This window comes from Dermacentor albipictus, chromosome 6, assembly GCF_038994185.2.
Source record: "Dermacentor albipictus isolate Rhodes 1998 colony chromosome 6, USDA_Dalb.pri_finalv2, whole genome shotgun sequence".
Lineage (NCBI taxonomy): Eukaryota > Metazoa > Arthropoda > Arachnida > Ixodida > Ixodidae > Dermacentor > Dermacentor albipictus.
Window position 1 is genome coordinate 84,944,450 of NC_091826.1, and position 18,186 is coordinate 84,962,635.

At 45.8% G+C, this 18,186-nt stretch overlaps 1 protein-coding gene across 2 annotated transcripts; it reads right to left on the reverse strand.

Moving 5' to 3' along the window:
- Positions 1 to 3,138: 3,138 nt before the first annotated feature.
- LOC139046950 (chitinase-3-like protein 1) lies at positions 3,139 to 17,260 on the reverse strand. Of its 2 annotated transcripts, XM_070520878.1 has the most exons (8): positions 17,105 to 17,249; positions 16,832 to 17,039; positions 14,383 to 14,585; positions 12,517 to 12,721; positions 9,276 to 9,390; positions 8,139 to 8,311; positions 5,475 to 5,845; positions 3,139 to 3,669 (listed from the first exon to the last, which is right to left on the reverse strand). In XM_070520878.1, exons 2-8 carry the CDS (start codon positions 16,994 to 16,996, stop codon positions 3,183 to 3,185), a joined length of 1,719 nt encoding a protein of 572 aa, XP_070376979.1. In that variant the 5' UTR covers positions 16,997 to 17,039; positions 17,105 to 17,249; the 3' UTR covers positions 3,139 to 3,182. The 2 variants fall into 2 exon arrangements, with proteins under 2 accessions (XP_070376979.1, XP_070376978.1); XM_070520877.1 differs by having other exon boundaries at positions 16,832 to 17,260.
- Positions 17,261 to 18,186: the final 926 nt, after the last annotated feature.

Below are 18,186 nucleotides of genomic sequence, written 5' to 3' on the forward strand. Positions count from 1 at the left end.
AATTGTTGCTATCGCCCATCGAACAAGTGTCTCATACATACATATTATGGGGGTATGAACATCGGAGCATGAAAAGGCACTTTCTCTGCTCTTTGGAAGGGCACACAACGATGTAAAGTGACGCCGCAGGTGGTCGCTGTCGCCCATTCTAAAATCGGCAGAGTTGCGTCATCTTCGATCTCGAGAGAATTCCGCGCATCTCGCCGGTCTCCCACGCTGCTATACGAAGAGCGACCAGCACCGCGGGCCTAACACCATGGTATCAAGAGATCATTAAGCCACCGAAACACAGAGTTGCCGTCTTTCGAATCCACGGACCGTGTCGGCAGCCTCGCTCCTAGTTTTCCCCGAGCAAGCCTAATCCCGCCGCGCGCCATGCCAAGCGGGGCTTCCTAACAATGCGCCGGTGGCCGGGATTAGGAGTAATACGGGGCGGTGTCCTTTTCCACCCTGCCAGCCCGAGGGTCTTTGTGTGGGAGCCCGCAATTTTGTCCGCAACGGCGAACCGGCGCCACGTGCCGCGTGCTGTTAGAAGCAATCTTCGCCATTCCCCGGGTCCGGTCTCGGGTTATCCAGGGCGTGTTTCATCTTATTTGTACACTGGGCGTGCGTCGTGAGTCACGGTGCTTCCCAGGCTGAGAAAAACAACACAACTTCCTGTCTCTCTATCGTACACGGCATCTCAATCATATAAAACCAACAGACGATGAAACTGAAGAATGCAAAGGGATTCACTTATCGATCGTGAGTGCAAGCTGGAACGGAGACGAGCTGACGAAGCAAACTGGCGATTTTTCTACGCTCGCAGTAGTTTTGTACGCCGCCAGCACATGCGCAGTTGCTATTAGTGAGCTGATCGGTATGCGTAGTCACCGTCAGTGCACATAACTACGAATGATCCAGACCAAACGGAATTTTTACTTTTAAATCTGGAATGTTTGCACGCAGCTTCAGCAATTAATGTTTTGCACATCCCCGACTCTGCAGCCGTCACTCATAAACGCCGAGTTCGTCACTGGTAACTGTGTAGTGACATAAATAGTTTGAAGCAGGAGGATTCAGTGATCCGGCGTTGTGCTTTATCAAACCAGTCAACGCGCCGCCGATTGGAATCTGGGACACGAAGTTCCATGCAGTGTGTGTTGAAAAGGATATAAATTGCTATCGAGAAGTAGGCACCAATAAAAGAGGAAAAAAAGCGCGCGTGCAAAGAAAGTGATGCGTTCGAACGACGATATAACTGTTGAGCCTGCAATTATTTGAGCTACGGCAATAATGGTGCTGGTGATTGCAATGGAACGCTCAACACCGTCAACAGTATAGACGTGAAAATGAAGGCGATGGCGATTGTCTATATTTCTATTGATTGGTGCCAGATCTTCGTGAAGAACGACGAAAATGTGAGCCCTGATGGACTCCTTTTATCTTTTTTCTGCTTTTTAATGTCACCTAAGTAGTGCTAAACCAGAGCAAATTATTGTATTTCCTGTTTAAGGTGGGTGAAGAGACACGATAGTAGGGGAAGCTGGAGATTTGAGGCAACCCACTTGTCTCAACATCATAATCACCACGACCGCTGTCATCCACCTCCGATAATTGATATTGAGAATGCAGATTAGAATAATGCTTTACCAGTCATTCTACGACGGCTTTATGCAGCTGGTGTACTTGTGGTTTTCTGTCGACTACTGTCCCAAGAGGTTCCGTAAATTGGGAGAATTCCAAATTAGTTTCGCTTATATTGATAGTCGCTGATTACGTATCATCGGACACTAACACTGCTCAAAACATATTTGGTTTTAATGTTTGTTGATTGAAGTGGACTCATGCAGGAGATTAAGTCGCCAGTAGTGTTTCTTAAAGCTTGACTTAAGAGTTAGTTGGTAGGCGAAGTGGGTGTAAACATGGAAAAGAAAGAACATCGGCAGGAACTATAATTTAGAGCAAACTGACATTATCAGAGAAAACTGGGAAATTCACAAATATGTATGAATAGGGAAGACCATTGGGGCTGCTCCATGATGCCAAGCATGTACCTAAGTCAAAATAATGATTTAATTTTGCCGACACAAGCGTTCTTGAAGGGACACTAAAGCGCAACAATAAATCTAGACTAATGAAGGATTATTTGAGGACCCTCCAGGCAGTCATTTAAAAAAATAGTTTGAATATTAGATGGAAAAATGAAGGTCCAAGTATTAGTATTTGAATTTCACGCCGACACTCCAGCGCCGGTATGTCAGCGTGACGTCAGGGATTCCAAAGTATGTTTTCGCATCTGGGTCGCGTTGGCTGAATAAATTTTCCCGAAACTTGCCATGTTTATTATTTGGTTCCTTTAGAACAAAATGTACTCAATCTGTACCGCTATATATAATTAGTAGGCCCTAGAAGATGCCATCAAAATCCAAGACGTCACAGCGCCCAGGTGCGGAAACTTAAGTAGGCGTCGCCACCCGTGTTTCGTTCTTGCACTTTTTCTGGCTTACCAAACGTCATATCGTAGTAAAGGTGGTGTTTTTGGTGTTGTAGAACGGTAATTTACTGATGAAGCAGAAATCATTTTTCACTTTAGTGACCCTTTAACATATTTTTAAGCGACTCATTTGTATAAGACATATAAATTCTTTTAACGTCCTTTATAAAGAAGCGTGATGGGGTCTGCGGATGGTCAGTGCATGAGTACTCAGCTTTCAGACATGTGGAGGCTTCGCAGGCCACCTGCAAACCGAAAACGGAAAGAGCGAGACACATTCGGATGAAACCAGTGTTGGTAGCAACCTTGAAATATGCGATCGACCATGACGCATGACCCGCAGCCGCAGCCGCAGATGCTGTTGCTGTTGTCTTGCAAGTTCCATCGGAGGTTGGCTGAGAACCTGCAGAGATCAACACCACTTGGAAAATTGTAAAATCTACATGGCATAAGCATGGCTACAGCGTCTTAAGTAAGGTTAACCAAGAGCCAATTGCCTACATATACAAAAACTTCGTTTATCGCACTCAATTTCGATCATATATTCCGAAAGTAAACGAGATAAATAACTACCCTGCAAAATTCATATCCCGATACTATCTACTTATCAAACACAATTAGGACCGAGAGAAAGGTCTGCAATGCGTCGCTGATTAAACAAGTGGAGCGGTATTCACGTTTAATAATGCACTCGCACAACCATGCATCATGGGAGTTCTCGAATAGCGGCTTCAATAATGGGGAAGGGTTGCTCCCCACACTGGGACAGATGGTCGTCGAGGTCGAGGTCCCACACCGTCATGCAGTACGGGGCGCTCTTGTTGGCCGCTTGCGTGACCCCGGAAAGCCAGCGCATGATACTCTTCACTCTGGCGCTGGTGGACTTGGCGTTCTCGAACGCCACCCACGTCCCTCCGTAGCGGGCGTAGAGGCAGAGCCCCGACAGGTCCTTGGCCGCCTGCGATTCGTCGCGGCACACCTGAGCGTATCGCAGCATTCCGCGATCGCGCGCCTCGCCGTGGATGTTGCCGGGACCGCGTGCCGGCATGTCCAGCGAGAGCCCTTCCTGCGGCACCCTGTAGCCCACGGCCGCCGGGGAGATGGTGAAGCAGAACTTGCTCGGGTCGATGTGGTCGTTGAGCCTGTTCCAGTAGTAGCGCAGAAGCTGCTGGATCGAGTCGCGATTTTCGGCCCTGCAACACAAAGGACCCGCGGAAAGTTTACGCTCGTGCTCCTACGTTCACGATGGAACGCGCTCCGAATTGCTGCGTAATATGCGGGGTGATTCGTTTTTAAGTTCATATGAATTTTTAAGATCACCTTTGGTACGTAGCATAATTTCACTCCTCGAGCTGGATTATTCGAAGATGCGGACATGACTAGTACAAGAAATAGAAACCCATTTAACTTAATAAATTACAAATTGACGTCTTAACTATTTACCTTACGGCACATGTTGCAATTTACGTATTGTAGCCAGTGACGACGCAAGACGTATCCGCTTGAATTTAATCTGCAGGATGAGAACAAGTTTGAGATATTAGTTCTCGAAGTGCGAGACGAAATGCACAGGCGTTTCAGTTCCTTTTGCGATTCAATGCATAAAATAACGTTTTGTTGATAAAGTACGTGGAACAGCAATGCACCTTTACGGTGAGTTCGGTGCCTCGTATCTCAAAACTGGTGGTGCTCTGAAAATTCATTCCAAGTGGATGCGGCTTACAATCTCACCGGCTACAATTCGTGAATTTCAATATGTGCCGTAAAGTAAATAATTACGCATTACCGACTTTTTTTCGCTTAGTTGAATACGTATTTCAATTGCTCGTGCAAGTAATGTCAGCCACTCTGAATAATCTATATCAAGCACTATAATTTATCTGCAACCGGCGATTCTTAAAAGTTCAAATAAAGAGCTTAAAAAATTATAACCCCTGATGCCCGCTACGAGGGTGCACGGCAACACTAACGGGCTCCATAGCGAAGTGATTCGCATGTGAAGGCGCTAGGCTTGTTCGGGCGTAGGAGCGCCTCGCTATTCTCAGGTATAGAAGCGGGCCTGTTAAGTGAGAGTGCCGTGTTCTACGTTCTAAAGTAATATGGTAGCATGTAAAACGCTGCAAAAGGTGATTGCATCTAGATACGACATCTCTATCGAAATGTGCGCAGATGAAGTATTAACAGGACGAGCGTCACTAGCAGGTATTTGATTCCCCCTTCAAAATTCGCCGCTCACTATACCTCGAGAGATGCGCAGATTCGCATTACAAAATAAAATGCGCAAATTAAAAGGGAACATTATATCGGTTTTCCAGCTTAATCTGAAAAGAATGAACATAGCGTGTTCTGACCAGTACAATAAGGACGTGTCACTGAAGTAGCTGTCGCCGATTCTTTGTGGCAGGCTTCCTAAAACTTTCCTTACTATCTTGCTCCTGCATTTAGTTATATGCTAAAGATGCACCGAAACGGAGAAGACGGACCTATATGCGCACTTTATTCTTTATTAGGAATAAGGTAATTGGGAATGGCTGGTTGAGGCCTTCCTCCTGCAGTGGAACTAATTAGGTTGATGATGATCGGGATTTACACAGTCAAGGTTCTCCGTCAAGTGAAGTTATGCACTTGGGATACGTATTTAGGTATTGTGCCACCCTGCATAGGTTCGTCGGGAACGGTACGTCCCATGATAACCACGCAGTTAAAACGGCCACGATAGACCAACACATGGGTTCCCTTTAACTGGTAACCACCTAAGGCAAACTTTCCTCCTGCACGCATTACAGCGCAGCCATGACTCAACATTAAGTGAACCCACAAAGTTCGGGGGAAGACACATTAAATACAATTTCTCCAGTAAAGTGCTTCTATTAATTATTGCTTATTTTTGCAGGACGAGCCGTAACACGCGCCAGAATCCCAAAAGAAGGCGATCAGGGAAAGCAAGTGTAGTCGCAAAGACTAGCGCGAAGGTTATTTGCGGGATCATTAAACTCACTTGTAGGGGCTCGAGCAAGAGGTCAGATTCCAGAAGGGTCCCGGATAAAAGCCGTGCGTTGTGGCCACGACCCAGTCCAAGGTTCCGAACACTTCTTCGAGATCGTAGGCAGCGAGTGCCTCCCGCGAGGTGGGCAAAATGGCGCCCACGTTGAACCGCGGCTTGAGGCCCTCGACCAGCGCGCGGAACAGTGACGCCGTCCGGTTGAGGCCGCGTGGCGCGTTCCAGGCGACGAAAACGCCGTCGAAGTCATAGCGCAATGCCCACGCCCTAAACTCGGAGACCAACCTACGTCGCCGCCTGGCGTTGCCGGCAATTTCTGAGAGCCGTACGTTTTCTTGGGGACTGCTAGCGCTGAGTACCAGGTGTACCTGTGAATGATGCATGCAATAAGTGGGGCCGTAAGGATTCTATATGATCAATATAGCAATACACTATCATGTTGCCAACTTTGCTGGCCCTTAACATGCGACTACTTCTTGAGGCCTCTTCACTTCACTCTCTCTTTCAGTTTCAGTTTCAGTTTCAGTTTATTTCTTTAATAAGGAGGAGACATACATGTTTACATAAGTATACAGAAGGAGGTCCCAGAGCATATGGCTGAAAGGGGACCTCCTGACAGAAAATATATATACAAAATATATACAAAATATATACACTTGAAGCATTGTGGCAAAGAACATCGCATGAGATTTTGCTTTTTATTAGGTGTGAGGAGGGGGAGGGAACGGCTTAGCGATGCACTCAGCTGAAAGCTAACGTCTTTATGACCGCGTTCTCGTTATATTTCTTGTGTCTCAGATTAAGGCCTCCTCGCGAATAATGCTCGAAACGGAGTTGAATGTCCAAGATGATATTTCACAGTGCATGTTGACTTTCTCGTATAGTTGATTTACATACGATACTGTTTCTCGAACAGCACACTACCGAGTCCGAATTACGGCTTGACCAAAGATATTTAATATAAAACATCGGTCGTGAAGGAGACTTTTCAACACAATTCAAATTTCGCATGATGCCGCTTTTTCTTCGCTGAACTTTATTGAGCCAGTTCATCCGAAAAGCATGGACGAGGTTACCATTTCCTTATTCTTTCATAGTTACGCTCCTCTGGCAAGGTGAGATATAAAGGATCACGAGAGGCTGGAACGATATCATGCTTTAAGAAAGCACTTACGAAAATTACCCATAAAAATAACTCACGCCTGGCACTTGGCTTGCATTGGACAGTTCACGAAAACGCCACATTTTATCCACACAAATAAAAAAAAACTTTCAAATAAAACAGCAACTTACATGTTAATTACTGATGACCAAAACTACAGCGCGAAAGAGACAGTGTGACGCATGAATCCGAGCGGCAGTGCTAAGGTTTGAACGACACATTGAGCGCGAAATAAATGAGTCGGAGTAGAGGAAATGTATTGGGGAAGCATAATTTCACGACGCCGGTACCCTACACGACTGTCTCTGTTTCTCTTTTAAAACATGCCCGCTGCAAGCTTAAGAAAAATAGGCTCCCCTTATACGTAAACGTAGGCGAGCCTTCTTGAGACACCTTAACCCTGTTCTCGTGACGCCTGCGGCAAAGAAGACGTTCCACGTCCGCCGCCAAGGTCTGTGAGTGGTGGCACTGGCTAACACTCCCAGGGTTCTACTAGGACACATAAATACCCAAGAAAGTGGATGGGAAAACGGCGCCGCGGTAGCTCAATTGGTAGAGCATCGCACACGAAATGCGAAGGTTGTGGGTTCGGTTCCCACCTGCGGCAAGTTGTTTTTTCATCCACTTTAATTTCAATTCGTTTATCGTTTCTTTATTTCATTTATTAAGCACAAGTAATTTCCCCTATGTTGTCCTTGGTGTCAGTGTTTGTTGCGTTCTTATGATATGACTAATAGTTACCTATTGTATCGACAGCCTTTATTTATTCGTTATTCTATATCTTCCTTTGTCTTCTTTTTTAATCCTTTCTTAGACATTTCAAATTTTTTGTCGCATAGCCTATATAACATTTGTACTTTGCGTATTGTAAGCATATATTTATTTTTAATTATCTGTTGCAATAACCCCGTGTTCTTTGACATGTGTCATTTCCTGTGTTTCATTAACGTGTCAATTACCACATATGTATTTATGCATACGCTGTATCTGTTTTATTTGCTGTATTTTGAACTTCAATTATTATAAGCAACTTTTTGTATTTATTTTTTTTTCATTAACTTCGTGTTTTCTGATGTCTGTCGTTGCTATGTTGCCAAAATGTATTAATTCATGCAATGTTAAATTACTAATAGGAGGTCCCCCTGACAGTTCTTGTAACTCCGGGACCTCCTTCTGTACTAATGATGAATGATGAAATAAAAAAAATCGGGCCCCTCGGTTAACCCCCTTTCTTCTCCTTAACCCTGTTTGTAACTTTTATACCATACTCTTCGAGCTTCAGTATTTCTCTATTTTTTTTTCGCACTTTCTCTCAGTGCTCTTTTCAAGGTTCACATACGCCCACCAACGAGATGACTGTTGGTCGAGTGAACAAACGGAAATAAATGGAAAGACGCACGCATCTCATTGAAGAAAGGAGGTGGAACTGTAGCTTACTGCGCATTCTACCAGGGCAATAGCTTCGCCGCACCGCGCGTTTACGAGTGTGTTGTTTCTACCTTCATGGCCATGAAGCGTCGCTTGAGGTCGGCGACGCTATCGAGTCCTTTGCAGGCGTAGTCAAAGTCTTCGGCTCGGGACACGAGTTCCGCGGCGTCGTTGAGCGACACGGACCAGTAGAGCACGTGGCTGCAGAGCATGCCGGGAATCTTGCCCAGAGGAAAGCGCCACGCTGAGGAAAAAGAAATACTCGACATGGGAGGCATGTGTGGACTTTCACACTTTTGGCGCAAATGGTAGCGATTAGATCACAAGCTTCCGCACTGCGCTACAGGCCACACAGACTTTAACCTAAGATCACTTGTTCAGGAAAACCCGTTTTCTTTTTTTTTGTACAAATGTGCGGCCTGCGCGAGTATGTGTAGCTACCGCTTAGCAAATGTATCTGAAAGTGACACTACGGTCACGGCACATATATGGTATGCTCAACAGAGCACCCGATTTGCTACAACACAAAGGGGGATAAGCGTCTGCGGTCACATATATATTTACGTGTAGCCATATCATATTTGCCTAGAATAGTGAAAATGGACTGAAAGAAAGGGGGGAGGGATACTGTTTTGCCAAGTGCAAAAGGATCTATATCGTAAATATTTTGTGGTTTCCCCTAACGTATTGCAAGTTCACAGAAATAATATTTAAATGAAAAAGCAGTGCTGTTTCGAGGTAGTGTTTTACGAAGCCCGCGCGGCTGGATAGGGCATACCGCCAGACATCATGGACGAAATAATAAGAACTATAACTAGTCACTCGAACGAAGAGCTTAAGTACCGCCAAGAGAGCGACAGCAACTAGACGACAATGAACATGGTTACCACGAAGACGAGTGCGGAGAATAGGGCGAATACGCTACGGTGAGGACTCTCATTATTTGTCAATGAACACAACGATCTAAAATGCTTGTTCCATGCATTAAATTAAATCAATTATCCTTTTCTTTTTTGTAACGAAGCCGCTCGAACAAGGCTGTAAACGTAAGGTGCACATCAGACGTAGAATGTTCTCAGTGCAGGTAAAATTATTGCACTTTCTCAGGAGTAACTGTTTTTATAACACCCATGTTCACTCTGTGGTATTCTCAGCGAGTAGTTGCAACCAGGTACGTGCGATGCTACACAGGAAGTTGGCGCACTTACTGGGTGGCCTATAATGTGCGGAAGCGTTGAAGAGGCAGAACACCTGGCTCGTCATCATGCGGTAGTTGCCCATATGCGCTTCGATTGGGAACATTGCACCGCAAAAGCCAGAGCCCTGTGCGCAATTGCCAAAAGAGGATGCCGGTTGTCAAAAAAGAACTGCATTAACTTTTGTGGGTGTGCGAAAAAGAAGGGTCGGTATTTAGACCGTTCACTCAAGTTCTTTTTGAGGTTCCTGGGAGCGTCTCGCGACCTCGACGAGCGCTCTTCAAAGTAGATTCATCGAGATTTACCTCGTATAGAAAGGAAGCCAACACCTGTCGGCTACTCTATGCCGCCTCCCATTCAAGGACCGACTGAGACATATGCAGCTCAATTTTGCCGGGCACTCATGTACTCGCATTTGGTCGAGTGGTAGATTTTCCACCAGTGGTGGCGTTCCTCCACGTGGGACAGCTAAACTACGGCATTTAGAGTAGCGGGCGTTTCGATTGCGAACGGCCATTCGGTGCACGCGCTTCCCAATGCTGGCCAGTCTGCCCAGACCACTTGCAAAAAATTGAGAGAAAAAAAATTGCGGAAAAACATCCAAGATTATTGCTAATGCAAACGAAAAGTCGGACGCTTCCAGTAACCTGTTCAGTTAATAAACGAAATGATGCGACTTGGCGGCTTGTATATTTGTTGTATAAGGTACTTAAGTAGCCTTCGTTGTTTCATTGCGAAATTTCGTAAATAACAGCGCCATTAACCAGCACACATGTGACGGTAGTAACGTAAGCAGCAGGCTCACCTCTGTGAGCTATAATAGTTCGCGTTCTACGATGAACGCCACCCGCTGCTCTGTTGTGCGAGGGCGCACGCCCTCGGTGTCGGTGCCGAGTCCGACAGCCGACCGACACAACGTGCGAGATAGGCAAATAAAGCTAGCTACTAGCTTTAAAACGGAAGCACGCAGATATTTTTCGCGCAAGCGTGATTGGCCAGTTAGCGCAATCGGCGATGTCTGAAGCCACGAAGCAAGCGAACGATGAGAGTGCCGGTAGGCGAAGAAAATCGCGCGTCGGGAAACGTACTAAGGCGCGCGAGCACGCGGGAGAGTGCAGCACTATGGGCGCACAGCACTATGGGCGCTTCGCTCGCTGCTGCTGCCATGATTCCTCACGCGAGTGCTTTGACAGCGAGTATCCGCGCTCATCGAGTGTGAAGTGTTCATGTCTGCCTGTGCGCGCGTGACATCATGCTAGTTACTTTAGTAATCCAATTTTTACAAGGGGGTGCTCCACTCCATCGGCTACTGCGTATGGCGCTGCCATGCGAGCTTTGTATGGAATGTGATACGCAATGGCGACAGTGTACAGCCCTTAGGCACACCGAGGGCCGATAGCGTCGTGTGCGCTATAACACCCACACGCTTGCGCGGCACCCGCGTTCGCGAAGTGAAACATCACTCTAACTCTTTCTCATTTCTTGGTCGCCCTTTTCATTTGTCTCGTTAGTACACTGCTGGACACGTAGCCGAAAATGCACTCGTTACCAAGCACGACAGGGGCGAGGCAGTTCCGTGTCATTGTGTCAGGCATACACGTTACAGAAAAGTTTCGGCAACGAGCAGGTTCATGCCAGTTGTCCGCGTACCTCCTATATAATGCTTGGGTGGAAATACTTAATTCGCATGCTTGCAAGGTTTGCTATATCGTCAATTATCTAGGTTCGGCATAGCTTACTTTAACTAAATGTCACCGCATTTTCACTAAATCTCTGAAAAAAAAAACAAGTTCGGACGCTGCTTGCTCCATTACTAAGCCACCGAAAAACATGTAATGTCTACCTTCGGGCGGCTCATCTGTAAACGCCAACAAAAAACATAAAACAATAAAGGTGTCCCCATGGCGTAAATCACGAATGACCCGTCCTATGAAAGTGGTTCCAGTAACTCCAGTAATTCACCAACAAACGGATGTTAAGTGAGGACAAAAGGTTTATGCGCGAACACCTTCCTGAAGATAATTTTGAATTTGTTCTTGTTGCAGAATTAAGGCAGTGGAGTTTCTAAAGGGATCGTGCACCTAAACGAAGTGTGCGCAATAGTCGGCTTTCAAAGCATTTAACTTTAATTGATGAGCGATGCTAGGGCTGTTGGTATACTCTCGAGTGGTAGTAATTCATGCAGATTAGGTGCATCACTAGGGCATCGCAGGTGACGTTACTTTTCTACACCTCCACTTTCTCAGAATAGTGTGGATCTTGTGCCCGAAGCCTCAGCTACTCCTGCCATGCGGCGTTATTTCTTGCGTCTAACGTGCCTGTTACAGAAAAAAAAAATATTCCCTACGAAATGCTGCGTTCCTTGTTAAGTGCTGCTGATGCCTTATGTACACAGTATTGTCTACAGTAAGCAGTTACAAAACGCGCGATTACCGACGAACGTAACACTAAATTATCACAGCATAACACCGAACGCTGACATAGCCATGAAATACCGAGGAACTTCTGAGCGCAGCCAGTAGAAGCCAGAAACCTGAGCATAAGTCGGCAGGCCCATGCGGCTTGAGATATTCGAATTTTTTTATCTGATCCCGCTGTTCATATAGCTTTGACATTAAATGCATAAATAAGAATGCTCCCTCTGCTGTGCTCTTACTCAGCTTTGTGTTATCATTCACTGAAATATCAGTCACTCATAACACCCTGGCATCGGACCGATACAGCAACTCGTTTGCACCATCGTCGTGCACGTGTGACTAAATATCAATGATAAACGAAAATGGTCCTCAAATATTTTCATTTTCTGGGTGCAAATAGTTTATTAGCTACATAGGTTCTTTATATTCAAATCTACCGTACCAGACTTCCAGCTTCGCTCCCGTTTTTTCCCCGGTGGATTTTGCCATCGTAACGAACACCTACCCCACAATTATTTCTTTTCTGTGAAGAAATGTAACTCAAGCCCAAGTTATTCTGGTGAAGAATAAAATAAATAAAAAGCCGTAATATTCATTGTCCAAGAAGTATCTAGTTTTTTTTCTATTTTAATATGCACTTATCAGTGCGAACTAGCCCACTTTGTTCGGGACTGCCTGCGCAAAATGCGAGATTCCCACGAGCGAACGAGTGACAGTGAAGCTGCGCTTGTTATCCAGACTTTTTTGTTTCAGATTACTTCCATGTAATACATGTAAAACGCTTGCATGTGCTCTGCGTATTAAAAGAAAAAACGATATAGAAATCCTTCACTCACGGTCCTCCGACCGAGGATGTCCTGGTCCGGCGTGATGCGCCTGAAGGCGGATTCGTGGCGCATCGACGCCCTCAGGCGGCGGAAGTAGGCGAACGCCGTGAGCCCGAGCGCGAGCAGGGACAGGGCGCCCACGAAGGCCAAACCCACGCACATCTTGTAAGCGCGACTGTGCCGTGTCGGCCGTCTGCGCCTGTACGCAAGGCCCCTGCGGGTGGACAGGTGACGTCAGAAGAAAGGGCGTGACGCGAGGAGCTTACGGTTGGCGAATTGACTGCGATTAGGAGCTAGGAATTAGAAGCACGACAGGTTGTGGAATGTATCTTTAGCGTTGACAGTTCTCACATGCTAGCCGGGGCGCACACTTGGAGACGCGACTTGGAGTCGCGATTCTCACGTTATCTGGAGTATCGACGAGAAATTGTTTAAGAGGCACCGCAAACCAACATCCTTTAATCTTGCATGGCTATAGGCATCTAGCTTGATCGTCTGTCCTGTGAACTCTAAACGCAATATTTAAAGACGTATATAGTTTATTACGTAGTCCTTTCCGGGTGGGGAGAGGTTAATACTGCGCACACTATAACTTCAGAAAACATATAACCAAAAATATATGCGGCCTGCCCTGCCTTCAAGGATAAGGATTCTGGGCTGGCGTGTGATACAATGCAGGGACGCTTTTGACGCATTCTGACCAAACAGTGCGCCACAGGATCTCAAACTCGGTTTATACATTTCCATGTATTATGCTAGCATTGGTCATTATATTTTTATTCTGCCCATAAGCAGCTAATTGTCTAAATAATGGTAGACCGTCAAAAATGTAAAAAATAAATACGTAGGTAACGAACAAGACAATGTCATATCCAACTTAAAGGAGAAACTAATAGCACTCATCCGCGGCACACATAAATACGTAAGTGCTGAACGAGCCAACACAGAGACACACCTGAAGGACGAACAATTATGGACGATATGTCAAGCAAATCTAGATGCACGCTTCAAAGTAAGGGAATTTCGAGACAAAGAGCTTGGGGGGAAAGAAATACGTCAATGTTGTTTCATGTATTAAGAGATTTTCTACACGAGCAACGCGGTCAGCGAGACTTAACCTTCTTATTCGAAATAAGATCGTGCCGCAGTGGTCTCGCGGAAGGAAAATGAAAGTGGTTCAACAATTTGAGTGCGCTCAATGTCACAATGCAGATATTTATAAAAAAGCTAAAGCTCGCGATTCATTCTTCTTAAATTTTAGTCGTCAAGCATAAATTTGTATAACAACCTTGAGTGTTGCCATAAGTGGGGTAAGCATATGTGTATGTGTTAACAATAATAAGGCTTCTAAAATAGTGGCAGTGGAATGAACGAGAATAACACGGCTGGCGTTTTTTTTTTTTCTCGGTCGCACGGTGCTCGATACTGAATTTAATTTTTCCGTTCCGCTGCTCACATGAGTTGGCTACACTTAATTAAGAATACACTTAAATAGGCCTTAATTCGCTTAAGTTTACCTGGACATCAAATGTATTATATTTTTGTACCACGCTACCTATTGGATTATCCTGCTCTTTTTTTGCACGATCATTCGAAATCGGCAAGGCATCTTAGCAATGAAAACGGCAGGACACCATCTTGATGACGCAACTGCTGGTACTAGTATCTTTTGATAATAGTTCTTTGCGTTTTGGTAACAGCAATGTCACGCGATCACAACCACATTTGATGCTCCGTGCTCCTGCGTATTCCAGTGTACATTTCTTATTGTGCGTTTCTTCTACGGTTACACTTCATTTTATTAATCAAGAACGTATAAGAGCTGTAATGTTGTGGAAGGCTGCGGCGTTAACGTCGCGCTCCTCCGCCACCCACCTTGCCATTTGCGGCTGGCTGGTGAGCGCGGCCTCTTGGAGCTGCCGGTCATTGAGCGTGCGCAACTGTTCCTCGCCGTACGGTAGCATCAGGTGCGGACCGCTGGACAGAGGGTGCCTGCGCCCACTGGAGCGGGATGCCGGACGGTCATGCCGGCTGCCACGCCCGTCTCGTCTTGAAGGCCGGTCTCCCGATGCCGGACCCTAAGGGGGGGGGGGGGGATGGTGTGTAAAATCAGTCATACGTGCATTCATTCAAACTTGTAGCCTGCCGGACATTCAATTCGTCTTTCGGTAAATCAGCCCAAATGTCGAGCCAGCAAGTCATTCGATAAGTCAATCAATTTTCTCCTGTTCCTGAGATAATAGTCCTTTGTCTTCCAAGCCTGGACTTGTGATACTGTCAGATCATTTTCCGGACAACAACGCGCAAAGATAGCAAATGCGCTTGCAACACCAGCTGCTTCCATCAGCTTCCGTGGGTCCTCGATCGCTAAGGGAAAAAGCCAAGAGCCGAGTCAATTAGCACGTCCTCCCGCTCTATTTCCGCAACGCGTGCGGACGTATGAATAAGTGCTTATGTCACACGCGGATGCAGAAACATTGGTTTACACTGGGTTGACGCGAGCTGTGTAAACGGAAATGTATGCGTGTGTGTGCAACATGCGCAGTTTATCGCACATCCGCATGCGTGTGGAAGGCCGTGCGGATAGAACATAAGAAGGCTCATATGTAGGCGGTAAGCGATGCGGCTTATCGCGCTGCTGATTGCAAGTACAGCTAGAAAATGCTGTCTACTAACCTGCCTGAAGAAACAAGGTGTTTCTAACAGCCCAAAATGCAGTTGCATATAAGCAAACAAATATCTTCGCAAACAAAAGCAACACGCGAGTTCTAACACAGTGCGAAAGTTTCGCAATTTCGCTGAGCAATTGTCGAAACGTTTAGAGATATATCAAATATGAAAAGCTGCTAGAAATCGTATTTTTGGACACTGCAGGGAGTCACGTGCCTGGTAAATGATTCGTATAAGTTACATACTTCCTCACCTTACGCATTGTACCAGTCGTAATTGGGGTAGATGCGTGTTTCTGCATGCTACTGCATTGTGTTGGGCAAAGTGTGAGAGTTACATGACTAATTATATACTCAGGCGCTGCTAAACGTACAAGACGGGACTTCAGCGCGTAAGCGAACGATAACTGTGAAAAATGATTTCGAAGATATTGTGTGTTGCCTTCGGTTCTATTGTTTGTCTTTTTTTTAACCGGTGCTTCGACGTAAATGAACAAGAAAAAACACACATTAATAATTGCCTAACACCTAGACATTATTTCCGCGTTCATTCATTTCTTTCGTGTGAATAAATATTGCAGTGGAATTAATACAACCAAGAATATTTCTGTTTCGGTTGACAATATAAACACATGGGCCCATGTTCACGAGAAGGCCCTTGCGGCAGAACTGTGCATCAGAGCATATTTCAGACAATACTAATGCTGGACATAGCGAATGCAACTGGCAAATGAGAAAGAGCAATTGCAAGCGAAACATTTTGTGCATTCGGGCCATGACGTGCGTCTTTAGAATGAAACGTCACTCCCGTATACCCTCACCATCGGATGGGAATACTGGCACCAAAGACTGCGCTTCACTTTTTTAACGCCACACTTCAAAGTGTCACTTAGTCCACAGAGGTTATCAATGAACGAACAGGGCAAGCCTCAACCTGGAGCCAGCGTTTCGGCAAGGGTGCGTATTCTTGAAAGCCGGACGAACACAAGTTTCCTTGTTTAGACCTTGCCGCCAGCGTTGGCTTCCACTGTTAGACCTCTGCTGATGAGTTCAATTCTACATACTCCTGTAAACGCTTGTCTTTTGTAAATTCGGCAGCAGAATGCGTGTTAGAGACTCAGAGTACAGTGAATGTGTGACTGCAGTAACTCATTGTAGGGTGCAAACGACTATCCAAAAATATTGTCGTAATTATACGTTTCGAGTTTTGAAAAGAATTCGCATAGTTAGCGCCGCTTTCTTGATAATAGTGTGAGGCATGAATTTTTTAGCCTCACCTGCCATAGTTGCTTAGTGGCTATGGTAGTGGGCTGCTAAGCACGAGGTGGCGGGATCGAATCGCGGCCACGGCGGCTGCATTTCAATGGGGACGAAATACGAAAACACCCGTGTACTTAGATTTAGGTGCACGTTGGAGAACCCCAGATGGTCAAAATTTTCGGAGTCCCACACTACGGACTACCTCATAAACACATCGTGGTTTTGGCACGTAAAACCCGATCATTAAATAAAAATAAACTTTAGTACCGTTAGCTGTCGGCCTACATATGTGGCATCATGCATTCGCCATTATTGTGCTCCTCTCCGGTTGTAGTCATCGTGACGGTTAACTGCCATCAGCTTGCCGAATTTTCAATACCGATTGTTCACCTCACCTCGTTCCCCGGAGGCGAAGAGAGCGGGGACGTGGGCGAGGCTTCCTTGGCAGCTGGCACCTCGTGACGCACAAGGCGGGCGTCGGGCGAGGCGGAATCGGCCTCGCCGCAAGTGCACACCGCAGCCCTCGCAGTGTTAGCCGAATTGTGCGCGGGCGAAGCCATCGTCGTCTTGTCCACGCTCGTTCCGGCGTCGGAGTCCTGGTGGCTGAGCGCCGTACCAAAGGTTTCCGTAGCTTCCAATGTCAGCTGAGACTGGGCACGATGCCTCACCTTCTGGTACATGTCCTGGACGTCACAGCGTCGATGTAGATCCTTGTGATCTACCGGTACGTACGCACTCTGGGGGATTGACCTCGTCACGGCGTCGCAAGCGGAATCGTCACAAGCGCAACCGCTGGCTTCTCTTCTTCTGTCACGCGCACGTGGCACGCGTCTTGCTTGCTTGTTCCTTAAGACATGGCAGTTACCCACTACGGGGGATGGAGTGAAACGCGGGGTTAGAGCTGGAAGGGCGGAGGAGTGCGAGGGGGTGATTAAAAGGAGGGAAGGCGAGCCAAGGTGTGGTAGTATTCGGAGAAATATTATCGAAACAGATTAAACTGATGCAGACCAATCTTAATGTGAAAAAGCTATGAGTTTTAAACATACGGAAAATGATTGCCATTAAAGGACGTGACTTTTCTATACGATCACGCCTGCTACATCCCCGACAATTTTTGTAGCACATGTATACAGCGTATTTTACTTTTATCACTAACGTATCAACTATGGAAGGTAGTGCTTTTATGTACACTTCAAAAATAGTTCATTAAGCTATATCGGATAAAATTTGCTCTATTTCTCATTAGCTCATAACAGAAACAGTAACCAAAAGAACACTTTTGAATTCAAGGCAGTGTTATATTCTTCCCCTAGTTGAGGCGCAGGCCATCCCTTCTACCCCAGTCAGTCAGCCTACACATGCATAAGTAAGTATTCACGCCAGTGGCATGTGCGCCAAACAAAGGCTCACGATTAAAGGGTGCGTGAATATTGGAATACGAATCGTAGAATGGTTGATTTATTGTGTGCGTTATAATGACAGATAAGTGATGAGAGGAACAAAAATTCTCAATCGAAATATAGATTTCTTAATCATTTGCGTGAAGTTTTATGGAGTCGTTTACTTGAATCTATTGACGTTGGCTTCTCTTACGTACTCTTTATCACAGGGTTTAATTATACACACCGTTTTATTTAGGTTAGCTGTAAATAGACTGATTATTTAAAAGGGAAAACAATACGTAGAAAGTGGTCGTCAGCAAAGATTTTGTTGGCGTCAACTTCTTTCCACTTTCCAGGAAAGAAGAGAA

Bases quoted from the DNA above. Each gene is read 5' to 3' on its own strand.
- LOC139046950 (XM_070520877.1), bottom strand. From the start codon at position 17,116: ATGTACCAGAAGGTGAGGCATCGTGCCCAGTCTCAGCTGACATTGGAA. The intron at 5,846-8,138 runs GTAGAAACAACA...CATCATTCACAG, and splicing joins GACGCTTCATGGCCATGAAG to GTACACCTGGTACTCAGCGC. The intron at 3,670-5,474 runs GTGAGTTTAATG...TTTGTGTTGCAG, and splicing joins TCTTGCTCGAGCCCCTACAA to GGCCGAAAATCGCGACTCGA.